The sequence below is a fragment of the Homarus americanus genome, unplaced genomic scaffold (genome assembly GCF_018991925.1).
Source record: "Homarus americanus isolate GMGI-L3 unplaced genomic scaffold, GMGI_Hamer_2.0 scaffold27231, whole genome shotgun sequence".
Classification (NCBI taxonomy): domain Eukaryota; kingdom Metazoa; phylum Arthropoda; class Malacostraca; order Decapoda; family Nephropidae; genus Homarus; species Homarus americanus.
This window is the reverse complement of record NW_024718545.1, coordinates 1,045,276-1,063,152: the sequence shown is the minus strand read 5'-3', so window position 1 is coordinate 1,063,152 and position 17,877 is coordinate 1,045,276. Positions and strand designations below refer to the sequence as shown.

The window sequence follows — 17,877 nt, the reverse complement described above, 5'->3', positions numbered from 1 at the left end:
GTAGAGAAGCCTTTGACAATCATTCTATTCACAGACAAGATCAAGTTGCAGTTGTGTATAAGTCTGAGTTCTGTATTAGTTTGAATCTCTCGTCACGACTATATGTTATTGTAATTCACTAATTTCGACGTAAATTCAGAATATCCTCCTACTTCACCACAGTCCGGAGCACCATCCAATTCCCTTTGACTTTTGAAGCCTTTTTCGAGTTGAATACAAAGCGAAAAATACGTCAGAACCAAATACACTTGCACACCAAACCTCACATTTATTCCAATTTCAGAACATATTTTGCTGTTCATATAATGATCAGGCATCCATGAACTGGGTTTCAGAATAGCCTCAGGGTTCAATAAACGTTCCGAATGCGACGCAGCTTTAACGCGGGTTCTGAACACGGCGCGAATCAGAACGAGACTAATGACATGCTATTAACCCGGGAATAAAAGTTTTAAACAAGGCGAAGTTGAGTCACAAACCAGATTCGGAGGTGATTATAATACAAGTGAATCACTTTCCATCTAAATTGCTGTAACTATTCCAGGTAATTAATAGACAATTACCGCCTAAAGTTAGTGAAGGATTAAGTTGAAATTAAACTGTTAAATGCCTATGTGTAGGTGTAATTGAATGAACACGATACAACAGAGGAAATTATATAAATCTTAACGATGAATAGCAGCAATAAGCTTGTCCTTCGAGAAGTAAAGCATTATGATGTATATATGTTACGATTTTCTTTACGGAATCTGTTATTTTGCAAAATTCCCGGCATGCATATTGGTAATTTTGCGAAATAACTTAACAAACAGACAACCTAAACTAACCTAACCTTATGGTTAGGTTAAGTGAGAGGTTAGGTTAGGTTAGGTTAGGATGGCTCGTGTAGACCGATACAAGTTAAGTGGTCCTGTTCTTTTTTTTAACTTGGGTTAGTTTGTTTGTAAGTTATTTCGCCAAATTACCAATATGCATGCCGGGAATTTTGCAAAGTAGCCGATTTCGCAAAAAACCGTAGCATATTTATATACATATCTTTGATATGATGTGAACAACATTTACAATGTCTCTTCCGGTTACATAAACACTGACCTGGTGTTCTAACACGGCAGCAGAACACAGATGATCTGTACACTCACCGTTCATGATAAAGTGGAATACAAACTCCTTCAAAAATATTAATTTCGTCAACATTATACTTCGACTCACTCAAACGTGTGCCAGACAGAAAATCATTATATCACGGCTGATTACATTTTATATCATTTAAAAACTTAAAATAAAACATTTACAAACTGTAAGTGCTGATAGAATGTTATATTTTCCTTATCGCATTAAATTTAAATAGATACGTTTTAATGACACACATGATTCATTTAACCATACGACTCATTAAGGTGTGACAACCTCTCGGTGAAACACGTCTGACTAGATGAGGAACACGAACTGGAAAGGTCAAACGCTGTGATACGTCAGTGATGAAATATTCTGGTAACGCGCATTATTTACATTTCAGTATTTCATTGATTCGAATAAAGGAAAATAGGTCGTAATGATTGTATTTACAAATATAAGAGAAATTTTACTTAACACACCGTAAGTGAACACAATATAGATATTTAAATTAAACTGTGGTATTATACAATATAAAGATTAATTTATATGATCAGGCCAATAAAACACAGTCAAACCATTTCGCACGTGTGTGTATGTGTGTGTGTGTGTGTGTGTGTGTGTACGTGCGTGCGAGAGTGCGTGCGTGAGTGCGTGCGTGCGTGATGTACTAGCTCATTTATACATATTTCAAATTTAAGGCATTTCTGAATAAGTAGGCGTGCGTAAAGGGGTATTCACACTTGCCTCTTAAACACGTATGCTATTACACAGACGACCGCGATCAAGAAGCCAACTCATAAAAAAAAACACATGAAAAGGCTACTAAAAGAGGGCCTTTGTAACCAGCTATCCAAAGTAATTATAAGTTGGGGCGTTAAATAATGCCTGACACTCTCCAAAAAAATCAACTCTGCTCCATCTTCATATATAATTCAGGGACTCAGAAAAGATAACGTATCTCTCCGTGTGCGTAGAGCCGGGTGTAGGGCCTTAGAGGTATAGGGCCGGGTGTAGGGCCTTAGAGGTGTAGGGCCGGGTGTAGGGCCGGGTGTAGGGCCGGGTGTAGGGCCTTAGGGCTGTAGAGCTACGGTGGAGGAGGGAGGTAGGGGTGTTGACAGCTTGTGGTTTTTATTTGTTGTTTAAATATGTATAAGGATGGCTGAGGGAGGGAACGATGAAGGGAAAGTTTGACATAGACTCATAGAGGAAAGGTCTGTGGCTGAGGAAGGAAGGAAGGAAGGAAGGAAGAGTGTAGCTAAGAATAACAATAACGAGCTTCAATAAATAACGTAGAGTAACAGAAGGTAGATGAATAAAACTTACAAACAAAAACTGTACCTCAACAACACTGGAGTAAATGTGTGAGAACGTCGTACGAAGAATAGAAGAAGCGGAGGAGGAAGTCAGGAAATGTAGTCAATAAAGAAGCGAATAGAGATAATGAGAGAATGGTGTAAATGAAGTGGAGGAATGGGGGGGGGGGAGGTGTTATTTGGTATGGGAGACAGACGGTGCAGGTTATTGTGGGGAAGAGTTTGGTGCTCTTGATGGTGACTCCTGGTTACTGCTTTGAGAGAGAGAGAGAGAGAGAGAGAGAGAGAGATGCACCTGGAGACACGTGTTGATTTTATCATTTCAAGGCACGGCTCGGAAGGTCGGACTCAATTACCTCTATTTAATTTGTCACAGGCACTGGGGTCGTAACATATCTTTACGACCACCATTATATGTCTGAGTCATCCTTCTGCCCGTCCTTTGAATATACTTCAAGTTCTACTACTTGAACATGTCTCCGTTACAGTCAACCTTTTCACTGACAGCCTCCATTACTGTTGATTAAAACTGCCTTCATCACATCTAAGATTATGGATCAAAAACATTATAATTAGTTTCATTATTTTCTTGTTATATACTGTATATCTTTATAGCTACACATATTAGTACTATTCTACGTATCATACACATTCAATTATATATTTTGTCTAATGTCTATTCTCTTTTCAGACTGGTAGCCATAAGCCAAAGCAGCCACAGGTACCCGCCCAGTTAGACTGCAGCAAATAGTCAGTCTGGACTCAGTAAAAAACAGCCAAAACAGTCTGTGTCAAACAGTCAGTCATTTAGCTGCTGAAATAAATCGCTCGAACAATACCCAGCTAAGCAACATCCCAGTCAAACATTCGCCTACAAAGTCAAAAAGTCAATCGACCGATCAGGAAGACCTCCACCTGTCCAGTCAGTCAAGAGACCGTGTCGTGTTACTAGACCATTCAACCAAAGAGCCGGTCGCCTTCACCCCATCACCTCTCTCTATACGACACACTGTGAAAGAAGCCTACCACCACCACCTCCACTTTACCATTGCTTGTCACGCTACTTTTATCCACCAGTGACCCTACCCAATATTCTTCTCCCCCCCCTATTCTTCTTCCATTCTACCCCCACCACAGCCACCAGTCCAAAAAGGAAGAATGTTGTTCCGTGTTAATCCACCCTCTACCCCAACCCAGCTCAACTTTTAATCCTAGTTCACCACCACTCCTGTCAACCCCTCCTACCCTAAGAATCCCCCTGCAGCAGCATGTCTGCCCAGTCAGGAGCCTCACTCACGCCCCTCCGCCCGTGGCAGGACTCCCTACGCTCCACGGGGCAGGCACTTGGCTTCCTACTGGCGAGTGGCACACATTCTGACGTCACCTTGGTGGTTGGCAGTGAGGGTAAACAGTTCAAGGTCAGCTAACAATGCCCCGTAATACTGTACATTATTACACTAAAGTAATGTTAACCTTAGTTGAGTATGAGATTGTAAAGGTTCATCAGAATAAATATATTTCATAATGGAATAAAAGTCACCAATGCAATAAAGAGAAAACACTAAACTAAGAATTTCTAGTTACTGTGTTCTCTTGCTTAAAGTTTTATGGTACAGTGTATTGAAGCTGTGTGTGTGTGTGTGTGAACATTGATAGTTACGTTAATGTTGCTCTTCAGGTCTCTGCGCTTGTAAATACTCGTGGGTGTGCTTGTGTATACGTGTTGACAATACACACGCATCAATCAACAGGACTGGTGGGTGGGGGAGGGGCAGGTTGTTAGACGGTATTGCCAGCACACGGTAACTGGCTCAAGAAACTCATGCATACACGATCTACCCTAGGGGGTCACTCGCTCTAAATTGTAATGACAGATAATGAGGAGCCAATTATTCACTGAAACACCTATTTGCATGACGAACAGTGGGGCTGACTTCCTGACAGTAGAGACGGGAAATGGTACTGGGTGTGAAGTGAGTTTGGGGAAAACCGGGGACAGGAGAGATGATTGTATCGTTATGTGATATAATCCCCGCTGAGCGATCACTATAGCCGAGTGAAGCATGAATAATGATATAATTGATGGGTTAATATTTTATAATACCATTTACATAATTAGGATATTTATATATACTGTCTATATATATATATATATATATATATATATATATATATATATATATATATATATATATATATACTGTATATATATATCAGGTCGCTTTAATAATGATGTACTAAAAGGTATGTCTATAAGCCTTTTCATCCCAATTATATAAGGTTAATTTAATTCTGATTAATGTCATATTTTTTTTAAAAGACAGACAGACAGGCAGACAGACAATGAGAGAGAGAGTAAAATATGGTTGATAATAATAAAAGCACAAAAAAAAAAAAATTTAAAAGAGAAACAGGGAACTAAAAAAAGATAACGAGCAAGAGAAAAACTTATAAGAGAAAAGGCGGGAGTGAGGGAGGCGAGGCGGGAAAAAGCGTGAGGAGGATCTTGGTGTGAGGGGGGAAGAAAAAAGTGAGAACATGATAGATGAGGGATTAGGAGGAAGGCTGTTGAAAAGAAATTAATGAGAATTTTGCTCTGGAGATAAGTGGAAACGGGAGAGAGGAAGGGGAGATAGACGAAAATGGGATTTGGAGGAAGGGAGAGGGGAAGGGGAAGGGCGAGAGAGAGGGATGCGTGTGTGTGTGTGTGTGTGTGGTGACGAAGCGGGAATTGGTGGGAGGCAATAATCGCAGCAAGATATAAAAGGATATCGACGAGGGGGAGATGAAAAGGGAATGTAATGATGATTACACACACACACACACACACACACACACACACATTGTATGTGTGTATATATATATATATATATATATATATATATATATATATATATATATATATATATATATATATATACACAGTATACAAAATTTTAGAAGGTAATCGCCACCACTGTGATATAATGTCCACCACCACTAATTTAAAAACGTAAGTGACCAGAGAGAGAGAGAGAGAGCATCTTATATCATCAGGCAAGACACTTAAAGCATATACCTAACCTACTCCTCGTCTGACGTTTGTAACTCATACGTCACAAAAGCCAGATGACCTCGCTTGTTCTGTTCACATTGTATCGTTATTATTTGTGCTACATTCTCACCCGTGTCTCTCTTTTCCGTATATTTTCCCTCATCCTTTGACACATATTCCTTTTTTTGGGCTGTGTGTGTTATGCCTGTGTGTCTACCTATACAAAACAATATTGTAACGTAGATCTCACTCTTGTCGTATTGTTCCTCACGCACCAAGTTTTTCTAAGACATGATACTAAGAACGATGTAAAGACCGTACAGGTTTAATAAAGACTGCCAACAAGGACCAGGTAGAGTTATGAAGGTATTGTGTTGTCAGAATATTACCAACAGTGTCATTGGTAAATAAATACGTGTTACCCAGGGGAGATTAGCGACGAGGGAATATTTACAGTTTTCATTACTATAAACAAATGTTGATATAATGCTTATGATATATTAATTCAAAGGTTAAAGTTACTACTGGTGACTGTCGTTAACCAATTGATAACGAAGGTTTAAACTATCGCCATCAAAAGATTAAACCATTAGCCTTAAGTAAATCAGTAATCATCCTAAAGGTGTTAAACCATCATCCTGTTAAACCAATGTTCTTAGAGAATTGAACCATCGTCCTTAAGAAATTAATTAATCATCCTAAAGGTGTTCAATTATCATCCCGTTAAACCATTTTCCTCACTGCTGACATATTGTCCAACAATAGTTAAAACATCATCCTAAATGTATTAAACTTTAACCCGATTAAACCCTCGTCCTCAAACGGTTTAAATACCGTCTTTAACTAATTAAACGTTCATGCTATATATGTCAGACCATCAGGTGATCAAAACATTAACATCAAAGGAAACTGAACTCATGAAGAGAAACAAAACTTAATAATAAAATTCCTGAAAAAACAAAAATATATTACATTATCAGAGTCACTTAACCAACAAGTTAAACTCAAATTCCAGAATTACAGGCAGACGACATTTCCAAATTTGTAAACACCGATTTAAGTTGCACCAAAAACTATGAAAGACGCACTTATTATTTTTTCTTCAAGATTTGCGTATTAAAAACAAGAAATTTTTGGCCTTGCCGGTTGCTATCATAAGGGTCAATATTTTCTCTGCTGGGCGAGTGGCAAAAATCGGATAATGCAAGCATAATCTTCCCCCGTGTTTGTTTGGGCTTATGTGCTCTGGTAGAAATTAAACAGGGATTGATTTAAAATTCCATTCAACTTTTTGAGCGAGAGAAAGATGCTTAACCTGTTATATGAATATTAAACTTGGGCTGGGGAAAAAATCACCATGGAGTTTTAAGGATAATGATAAAATATAGATCAAAAGTTTCACATGCAAGAGACTCTAAGAGGAGGTAGGCAGGTGTGTGTGTCTGTGTGTGTGTTTGCGTGCGTGTGTGTGTGTGTGTGTGTGTGTGTGTGTGTGTTTCTTTCACATACACACATGATCACCTGACAGGTATCCTCCTCAGGCCCACAGTCTGATCTTGGCTATGAGGAGTCCGGTGTTTGAGGACCTGCTCCTCCTCAACCCGGCCAGCAAAAGAGGCGTGCTGCCCCTCAAGGACGACTCTCCCTGGGCATTCCACTGGCTTCTCAGCCATATCTACTCCGACAAGCACGAGATTGATGGCATTGACCTGGCGCTGCAGATTCTGAGGTAGGGGAAGTGCTGGACAAGCTTTGTTGAGTATCCGCCAATGGATCATTGTAAATTATTTGCCAAAAGATATTTTGTACATATAGGCTTTGATTCACAATGTTTTCAGTAATTAGACTACCGTTCTGTGAAATCAGCAAGACTTTTATGTGTAACCTACACACACACACACACACACACATACACACACACACATACACACACACACACACACACATAAACAACTCCTGATTTATGTACTGTACAGCCCTGTAAATGTATTCAATGCATATTATATCATTATGTCTAAATCAAATGTAAGTCTGTATATTTTCAGCCACCGGCTGCAACTCTATTAATAAACCGTTTATTATTATTATTATTATTATTATTATTACACACACACACACACATACAGCAGGAGATAACGCTAAACACCAGGTTTTTAACTCTATAATAAGTACTCAAAGACTATCTTATCTTTTAAAGGTGGTAACACATATGTGGTCGTAACCCTCAGTAACAGCAACATTATTGGACATTCCACAAAGTTGTTAGCGACACTTAAGGCCAGCAGGCTGTAACAGCACGCACGATTAAGAATTTGAGCAATTAAGTATAATTGGTGTGGGAGAGGAGGACGGTACATGATAATGTCCGTCAGGCTGATTCATCTCCCAAACACCACGTTAAAACTTGGCCCGCGGGTTTATGCCTCGAAACTTTTCCTCTAAACCTGAAGGAAAAGCGTCAGGCCTGAGGAATCTTCACAAGACTTACAAGATAATTACTTCTTGCTTCCATCAAAATTCTTTGGGCAATATTGAAGTAAAAATATAAAAGATTGCCTGATAAAATTCATGCACACATTATTTAAAATAAATATAAAATAACTTTTAACCACTGGCATTGTTGTGGCTCTAATTTTACCAAGACAAATTTTAATAATTCGAATTCTACTCAAAAAGGAAAATGCCAGAAAGTTAAATAAAACAAAATTTCAAATCTTGAGCCGTTTCCTGTAGTCATCTCTCAGACATACGGACGATCAGCAGACATGCCTAAGGAATGACACATTTAACTCAGGTCCTTTAATTAAACGCTTGAAAAGTTTGTGAGGAGTTTGTCGGTGCAGCGGGTGTGGACGTGTTTTATGCTAATTCCACTTCCTTTGAAGTTAGAGTGCAATTATAACTTTTTATAAAGAGAGAGGCAGAAGTAAAATATAGAATATTGAATCCCGGAAGCGCTACTGGAGCTGGTTGTGTAGCTGTTGTGGGAGATCATTATTCTCTTCTCTTCACTCAAGTCAAATTTACGCGCCCCAAAATCGACTGTGATTATCCTTCTATCTCCCTCTCTCTAGTTTTTCTCTTTCTCAATTTCATTTGTTTTTTTTCTCTCTCCTGAAACTTGATTACTCTCTCTCTCTCTCCCTCTGAAAACTGATTACAACTGTATTCTCTTCTCCCTCTCTCTCTCTCTCACACGCTCTCACGTTCTTCTTCTATCTTCCACAGCTTGTCTGACAAATACATGGTGGCCAGTGCATACGACACCTCCATTAAGGTGAGTAAGGCTTAAAAATTCTACCCAGGGTGAGGTGAAGTCTACAGCTCAATTAGCCTGAGTAAGGACCCCACAAATTACGCTGTGTAAACCTTTAGTGAGGGACAATCACTGCTCCGCCCTCACGCAAGCTTTCTTAATCACAACGCAGCATGAAGCCATTAACGGAGAAGACCCGACAAATTGTTCCTACTATAGTATAGGCAGCGGGGGGGGGGGGTGTTTTACCACAAGCCACGATGGCAGAATTAGCATGTAAAAGGTCGTGCAGAGATAAAGGTTTACTTAGTTGTTTAAATAATGAGGCAGTTCACGGCTTTATTGGGCTGTTTGGTTGTTCGTACGTTAATTTACTGATCTGAGATGTTACTTCATCTTGTAAGTTTATTGCAGGACAAATTTCCTTGCTGGTATCTGATAACGTAACGGAAACCAATATAATGCTGTTTTATATAATGTGTGTTAACATACTTACTATAGTTACATGAAAACTTAAATGTCTAATTATTCTTATTGATGATCATGATATTATAGCTAAGATGAAATTCTTCAAGTCGTTGAATAACATCAAGTTTGACAGGAGTTTTCTTCAGAGAGAGAACAGCTTTTCTGCACAGTAAGTCTAGCATAGATTCTTAAGTCAACCTGCCGCAGCTAACATATACGATTACCATTACAGATGTCACTCACAAATTCCTCCAGTTTTTTTATATGTAAGTAATGAAACATCTATAAAGAAAGTCACAATATCTTATCACAGTCTAAGGAAACCATAGAAATCCCTTTACTAGCAGAGAACAAAAAACAAAAACAATAACATTCTACAGATATGAAAATAACACCCATCTGGGTCGATTTCTTTTCAGTATCTCCAAACTGTAGTGAAACGCAACAATGTACTCAAGATTTACAAGTACCTGGTCCATCTGTTCGCCGATAACGACTCCCTGCAGAGCCTTTGCAAGAGGGTAAGGACCATTTAGGTGGGGAAGGATCCAACAGGGAATAGGAAAGAAGGTTTAGCTAAAAGGGAGAGAGAGGCGACAAAAAACACCACTGAATATAGTGAGGAAAGTTTACATGGTGGACACACACACACACACACACACACACACACACACACACACACACACACACAAACACACACACACGGGCCCAACAATCTGTTATGAGCCGCAGAGGAGGAGTTTCAAATACAAGTTTTGTTATGACTAATGGCGCAAAGGGATTAGTGGGGGGAAGGGGAGCATGATGGATGTTTTCATGGTGTCTGGGATAAAATACTAGTGGGGGTAGGGGAGAGGGGAGGGGAGGGGGGAGAGGGGTTATATATATACACCACCAACACAAGGCGGAAGGGAAGCTGGTGTAATGTAAATGAAGCCGCTTTAGACTCCTGGTATCGCTTCAAAAGTTGTGCATAAACCCTCTTGCTGTATATGTGAAATTAGAAGACAAAATTATCCTTATCTTGTTTATCAATTATAATTTTTCGACTTGTTATTTTCTGTTTTTATGATTTATTATTATTATCATTGATGTATTTAAAATTTTACTATTATTATTATTGTTATTATTATTATTATTATTATTATTATTATTATTATTATTATTATTATTATTATTATTTAGTGAAATATATATCACTAACTGAAATACCCACTGCAGATACTTAATAAATTAACACTGTCTAAATAACACTACAGATTACACGACTCACAGTAGCACCGGGACTCACTTACTGAATAAAACCGTGATAAAATTTCCACGTCCAGAGACATTACAAATATTCCATTGTGTCAGTTTCTAATAAAAACGACTGACAGACAAACACATAGACAATAAAGTATAATGGAACAACAGGTAGATGGATAAATACTTCACTACAAACAGGATGATTAAAGAGAAATATTTGTATATAGTGCTGTACCATGTGAGCTAACAGGACGTACTATGGTGGTCGCTGTAACTAACCTCGTTTAACAGAAGCAAATATAACCAAACAATCCGATAGAAACTTCAGTATTGTTAATTTGGATTGTGATTAAAATAGCAAGGTGAAGCGAATGTCAGAACCGATTAAAATTAATTGGCTATCGCGTATATGAACATCACGGGATTATTGGACTAGAGTCAAATGACCCTCTGACCGGAGATATTTTATATAATAATTTTAAAACAATTTAACAAGATCAACTTCACAGTGCTGCAAATATAAATGAACACCTGAATAACCAATCAAATATTACCAGTCATTTGTAACACGTAAATAACAATAACATAAAATAGGTTTTCTGGGTAATGAATTTGAATACAATGTTTCTCTTACACTGGTGTTGGTCACCGTGTTTACTCCAGTGGTTAAGATATCTTCTGAAAATAATTAAGTTGTGTCAACTATGCAAATGTTTAGTGTAGACGAGAGAAAAATGATCGCCGTAAATGCTAAATACTTAACTTTGCTCAGTGCGTTCCTATAATAATTTACAAAATGACATACGAGCATTCTTATTTCTTTCAGTTCTCTATAATAAAGAATCAAGTGCCATTATCATATTTATTCACTAAAGAAAACTTTTGCCAAATACTGAAGATATTTGAAGCAGGAAGCTTTGGAGCTGTTGGAGGATATATGATGTGGGAAAACTGTGGCAGGGAGCGTCACACACTGATAACCTGGGGCATAAAAGCGTCTTAGTGTAGATGTTCTGAGCGATAAAATATTAACACCAATGACATGGGCACCTCGTAGGCCAACTAAGGGTTCACGGTGATACACGACTGAGTGTAGATCATCCGAGCTCTGACTGTGAAAGAATTTACTGGACAGAGACAGACCCCGCTAATGTGCTATGTTCAATTCTGGAAGTTTTCGGGTAAGTTCAATAGTGTTCATTGTTTTCACTTTTTTTGACACATGATACAACAAACACGACCTTAACACTGGTGAGAACAATGGGACACTATTTACTCCTTAATTATTATGACTCTAAAATACAGTACATAAATTCGAATGAAATTGGGAATTAGTTTGTTTTATACTCGTGTCCTGAAGGAGAGTGCTGTGTGTGTGTGTGTGTGTGTGTGTGTACGTTAGTTATTGTTCGTGTATGTTTGTCTACGGCATTTACATGTACACATACACAGGCCGTCGTTCACACACAAACTAACACAGAGGGAACGCCAGCAGTCGCCGCTACAGCAACGTCTTCATCTTTAATCCAGACGAAGCATTCCAAAATCCCAGCCTTGCCCCCTCCCAGTCTTGCCCCTTCCAGCCTTGCCCTCCCAGCCTTGCCCCCCTCCCAACCTTGCCCTGCTTTTAGTGGCTTTGTCAATTCCTGCTTCCTTATTGATTTCCGTTTCCGCAGGTCGAGGTCGTTGTTTTCCCCGAAATATGACGACCATTGCGGTCCCAGACGCCAAATATCCTGCTTTCAATGTTGTACCCCGCGGCTTGTTTATTTATACCTAAGTCAGGCGTTCCCTCCACGAGGACTGACAGTGATAGACAAACATGGTCGGGAGACTAATGGATAATCATATTATATATTGTATAAAATGGCTTTTTCCTTTAGCTCAATAAGACTTAAAATTCCCACTAATGATGTGAAGGCCATATAGTTTACTCAACATTCCTCTCTCACATAAACATTTGGGGATCACAACATTAATGTCGACTGCCATAAATATATCCCGGTACACCATCGACATGTGATACCAAATACTGCTTTTCGACCTTTAATTACTCTCCCAGTTATATTGTGTTCTATTGCCAAACCAGTAATTAGAGTAATTGGTCCTCTGATACAGGTGTCAAATTAATTACCGATTCCCTTATTCCTTTACTGATATAATTGGATGAATAAATATAAAATAAATACAAAAATTACAATTAATATTCAAGTAATATAACCATAAATAAATGAGCACAAGCATATAAACTAATTTATGAATTGATGAATAACTAAATATACTGTATATGATTTAAGACAAAACTACTTCCTTCAAATAACAATATTCATTTAACTTAAGCTTAAAACTGTAAGACATAATCCTGAGAGAGAGAGAGAGCAATAAACCCCTGGATTCTGTTGGTGGCAGTGTAGGAGTCCTCAGGAAGCGCCCCACCTGCGGTCGTCAGCGTCCAATAGTCTCAGAAAACAACGTTCACGCTCTGGTCTACTACTATTGTTATTTGTTCTATTTCCCGTTTGCTATTGGTGATGCCACAACAGCCGCCGTTATTGCTGTTCCTTCTGTGGCTACTACTATTATCGCCACAACCACCAGGTACCGCTCCTGCTGGTCCTGCTACTGCTGCCTGCTTTTAACACTCCCAGCCAGCAGTATCCCGTGTTCGTGTTTTCTGTTCGATTGTTTGAACTCCTCCTCCTCCTCCACCTACTATTCTTGTTGCCCGAACGATGAATTTTGTCATCATGTTTATTAGTATTACAATAATTGCTATGATTGCAATTACTTACAAATAAACTGTGCTACTAATATCACTAGTATTGCTAGTAACTTACTCTAATCTAGCGCCTTCACACACACACACACACACACACACACACACACACGCACACACACACTTCTATACACAGCACTCCAACCAGTGACAATCAAGGGAGGTTAAGATATATCTTGAAAGTCTCCCTTAACCTAAATAAACGATACCAGTCGAGTGGGAGAGGCAGAGGGAAAGGCAAGAGACAGAGAGAGATAAATAGAGAGAAAACCGAGAGGGAATGGAAAGATAAACAGAGAGAGGGAAATAGAAAGCGAAAGAGGGTGATGGAAACAAAAAAGAGTATGCAAGTCTCATTTAAAATCCATAAGATCCACTGACAGGGCTTTTAGGGCCCGCCAGGGGATGTATGGTTGATAAAATTATTTATGAAAATTCAGGGAGAGATTTTTTGTTCAACTGTCATTTCCACACGAGGGAAAAAAGACATTTCCTTGGGATGAAATGTGGTTGTGTTTTGTCCCGGGAAGATGAATGGTATTAGATGGGAAAATAGGCCAGAACTCCGCAAAACATGATGAGATAGAGATAAACTCCAAAGATGACACAATTGATCTGAGGAGCTTGGTAGTAGTGAAGGTTCCTGGGGTGTGTAGTGAGGCAACTCTTGATTCCTTAGGTCAGCACTTAATACTTCCCTACGTACAGTACATCTGTTGTTGTAGGTGACAAAAAATAATTTACGTGTAAAAGGCGAGGAAATTTCGCTACAAAAAGGAACTTGATTAACAAGATAGTGAAGACGAAGTTTTGACTATCTCTTTACGTTATCGCTACTCCTTACTAGTGCTAACAGGAGGTGTTCCTTAATATAGTCAGACCATGAAATATTTTATATATAAGCACATGTGAGCATAATATATCTAGTATTAATATCTAAGAGATGTTCTTTAATATCAAGGTGTTCTGACAGGTATTCAAGGACAACGGTAACGCGGTGCTGTTGTCGCCTGCGCTGCTGGATCTCACCCCAGAGGCCATGTCCCATCTCCTAAAGGAACCCCTGAAAATTACTTCCGAGACTGTCATCTTCAAGGCCTTGTTGAAGTGGTAAGGAGTGGAGTGTGACCGGATGGGATGGATTGATTTCAGTCCGTCTCGAGTTTTTATTATCTTTCGCTCTGTTTATATGACTGTGATGGCGAGGTTAGTTGGAATTTTAATGCATTTTCTCACACTTCTCATTGAAATAAAGACCCAGAAGATGCAAACTGATACAATGTGTACTTACCTTGTACTGATGTCTCAACCTGCAAAAAAAAAAATCAGTGTTAGATAAAGCGATTCAATGAACAAGTAAAATCAATTCTAGTAAATGTAAAGTGTTTTGAAAAGGCTGCCATGATGAAAATATATCAATAACATTTCAAAATTATTATTCCTCGAGCATATTGCGGCTACCAACGACTTTCAACGCTGAAAGTTCCTAAAAACTTTAAATTACATTACTCAACGAAAAATTTAAATAATGCTCAAAACCCACTAAAGATTTCTTAATGTCCATTTTTCAGGTACCATTGTAGGCCCATAAACAACAATGACGAAAACATATAAACACTACAGTAGTAATGAAGGCATAAAAAAAAGCCTGATACAAGTTAGTTTACAAACTTCACTGACTAACCATTACCCCGGAACAAGACCCGCAAATCGATTAACATCCAAGTTCCCAATTAATGCTGGGTAGACAGAGGAAATGGGGTAAATAAACTTGGCCATACTTACACCCTGCCCCGGTATCGAACCAGGAGCCACTTACTTACGAGAAGAACATGCTGACCATCACACACACACACACACACACACACTAAAAACAATGTGTTTCTTACACCCGCAGGGGTCACGCTCAACTGAAGCTTAGTGGGAAGACCTCCACTCCATTGGGAATTCGTCAAGAGATCAGTCAGTTCCTGCCGCTGATCCGCTTTTTAACTATGACCTCCGACGAGTTTGTGCAGAACGTCCTCACGACGGACGTGCTGTCGTCAGATGAGAGTGTCTTCGTGCTGAAGCATATCGCCAACCCAAAGAGCAGCCCCGCCTCCTCTTACCTAAACACGTCGCTCCAGATCAACACTAGTAGGGAAAGCCGAGCCTCCCCCATTACCAAGGTGAGGGTTTTGGTATCACAGGTGAGTACCAACGCCAGTCCCATTTGAAGTCCGAGTTACTAAGGTAACATCCACCGTCTCTACTCCTGTTGCTGGTGGTATAATGAATACTGCTGATGTTCCTACTGCTGTTTTTTATTCCAGTGCCACTTATTCATTTACTTATGTAATATTTATCTTCTAAGTATTACCACCATTATTAATACACCAACGTCCAGAGACACATGCCAACAGAGTAATTCATGAAACACAATAAATTGTTCTCACTCTAGCCAAGTCCTAAACACAACATTAACACGGCAATCATGAAACACCATGTGTATTACCCTCGCCTCATCCTAAACCCAATCTAATAAATAATATAACAGTGGACACCTTTAGTGAATGCCGGTAAAGTTTAGATATAATTACGTATATTATTTTGTCAGTAAGTATTAAATGATTTTACCGAAATTCACTGAGTAATGAGTTCGATATTAATAATGCATCGGTAATCCTTCGAAGTGTATTAACGTTCGCATGAAACTGGAATGAATTCTGCGGAAAATACAACTTTCTGAAATTTGGAGAGTCGCTTTTGGGGGGTCCGGGGTATTCTGAGAGCTGATGATGCTGATTATGTTGAAAATATCACAGCCACGACTTGGCCATGAGCACTCAGGAGGACGCCATGAAATTGCTGGGATTTATAAACAGGATTGAGAGAAAGAGAAAGAGACAGACAGACAGACAGACAGACAAACAGACAGACAGACAGAGACAGACAGACAGACAGAAAGACAGACAGACAGACAGACAGACAGACAAATAGACAGATAGACAGACAGACAGACAGACAGACAGACAAACAGACAGACAGACAAATAGACAGACAGACAGACAGACAGACAGACAGACAGAGAGAACTACCTAACTAACATGATACTGTTATCATCATTAACATATTTGTGGCCAAAATTTTTCTCATAATATTCATTAGTTAGTTAAGAACAAACATCTAGATAACTGAACAAAGTGTAATAATCTGGGATGAATTAGATCTCAACACAAAACATAAAATATCCATAGAGATTAATACATGTAGCAATTCATTAAGACTTTGTGGGAATAAAGACCATGATGTGTTATGTGAATTAACATAGATAAACCAGACCACATCTAAGTTATAATGGGGGTAAGATGTATCAGGGTGAAACCTATAGATTTCCTCCATAAGAACAAAAATGTCAGAAAATTAGCAAGAGACGTCAGCAGTACATAATAAACTGTAGTGTCAGCTAGGAAGGAGATGGTTTGTTTGTGTAATTCTATCATACTGGCTGGAGAAAGTCAGTTATTTATGAGTAATTAGGAGTAATTTGTCTCGATCTCACGTTATACTTTCATAAATATTCTGTGTTCATTGTGTATATTTTTTTCTTGCACTCATTCTCATTCTTACACTCTGTCTCTCTCTCTCTCTCTCTCTCTCTCTCTCTCTCTCTCTCTCTCTCTCTCTCTCTCTCTCTCCCTTCTTTTCTTCCTGTATTTTCATTATCCTATTTCACCCTTGCTCTTTTCTCTTATCTTTTCCTTTTGTTTACTCTTTCCCGCTCCTTTTAATTCCTTCACTTTCCATAGCACAGTTGGTCATTGACGTCACACAGTTATGGGCAGAGCTATTGGGTGACCACGTGGTAGCGACACGGAGGACAAATAAAGTGATATTTACCTGTGCTATATCTCTCACCTCTCTTCGTCTCCTCTTTTCATCTCTTTCCAATTCTGTCTTACATTTTATTCCCTTATTTTCTCATTATCCTATCCCTCCTCCCCCCCTTCCCCCGTCGACCCTCACTTTCACTCGTTAATTCTATCTACCTCCTCACTTCCCAACTTTCACTTTCCTTCTCTTTCCCCCCATCTTGTTTTCTCCTTCCTCCTTTATTCTTACCATCCCTTGCCAATTCTTCCCTCCTCTTTCTCTCTCCTCCTTAGTACCTCCCCTCTTATTCAACAGTGTACCTTCTGCATGATGAACGATGAGTGTTGTTTGACCCAGCGTGAAAATTGCACGAGCAGGACGAGCTATGATGTAATGAGGGCTTTTACCAGGTAACCACAGCCATTCACCTGACAGCCATGAGCGACCACCTGTATACCCGCTACCCAAAATGAGAGAGAGAGAGAGAGAGTATATATATATATATTCTATAAACTATATTTTTCTGTCAATTCACATCTATAAATATTTACTCTTGATTGGATATGAATGAAGTATTACGTATATACACGAGAAGAGCCAAACAAAACAATAGTGTCTATATTTTTAATTATTTTTGTGCACAGCTAAAACATACGGATCTATTTTGGTGCAGAGCTAAATGTGCGGCAGCTAAACGAACAACACAGCTAAAACATACATATTCATTTTCATATAAAGCTAAAAATTATGTAAGTAAACGTACTTATGCAGCTAATACAGACATATCTATTTTGGTGTGGTGCTAAAAGTG

General features: G+C 38.9%; 1 protein-coding gene across 3 annotated transcripts in view; it reads left to right on the top strand.

Annotated features, from left to right (window-relative positions):
- LOC121859703 (BTB/POZ domain-containing protein 1-like) overlaps positions 1-17,877 on the top strand; it is a 69,703-nt gene that overhangs the window by 48,672 nt on the left and 3,154 nt on the right. For all 3 annotated transcript variants that reach the window (XM_042356626.1, XM_042356627.1, XM_042356625.1), the window contains 6 exons: positions 3,121-3,847; positions 7,005-7,192; positions 8,692-8,740; positions 9,607-9,708; positions 14,185-14,321; positions 15,109-15,382. In XM_042356626.1, the coding sequence (XP_042212560.1) occupies positions 3,698-3,847; positions 7,005-7,192; positions 8,692-8,740; positions 9,607-9,708; positions 14,185-14,321; positions 15,109-15,382 (900 nt within the window). In that variant the 5' untranslated portion in view covers positions 3,121-3,697. The remainder of the gene's footprint in view (positions 1-3,120; positions 3,848-7,004; positions 7,193-8,691; positions 8,741-9,606; positions 9,709-14,184; positions 14,322-15,108; positions 15,383-17,877) is intronic.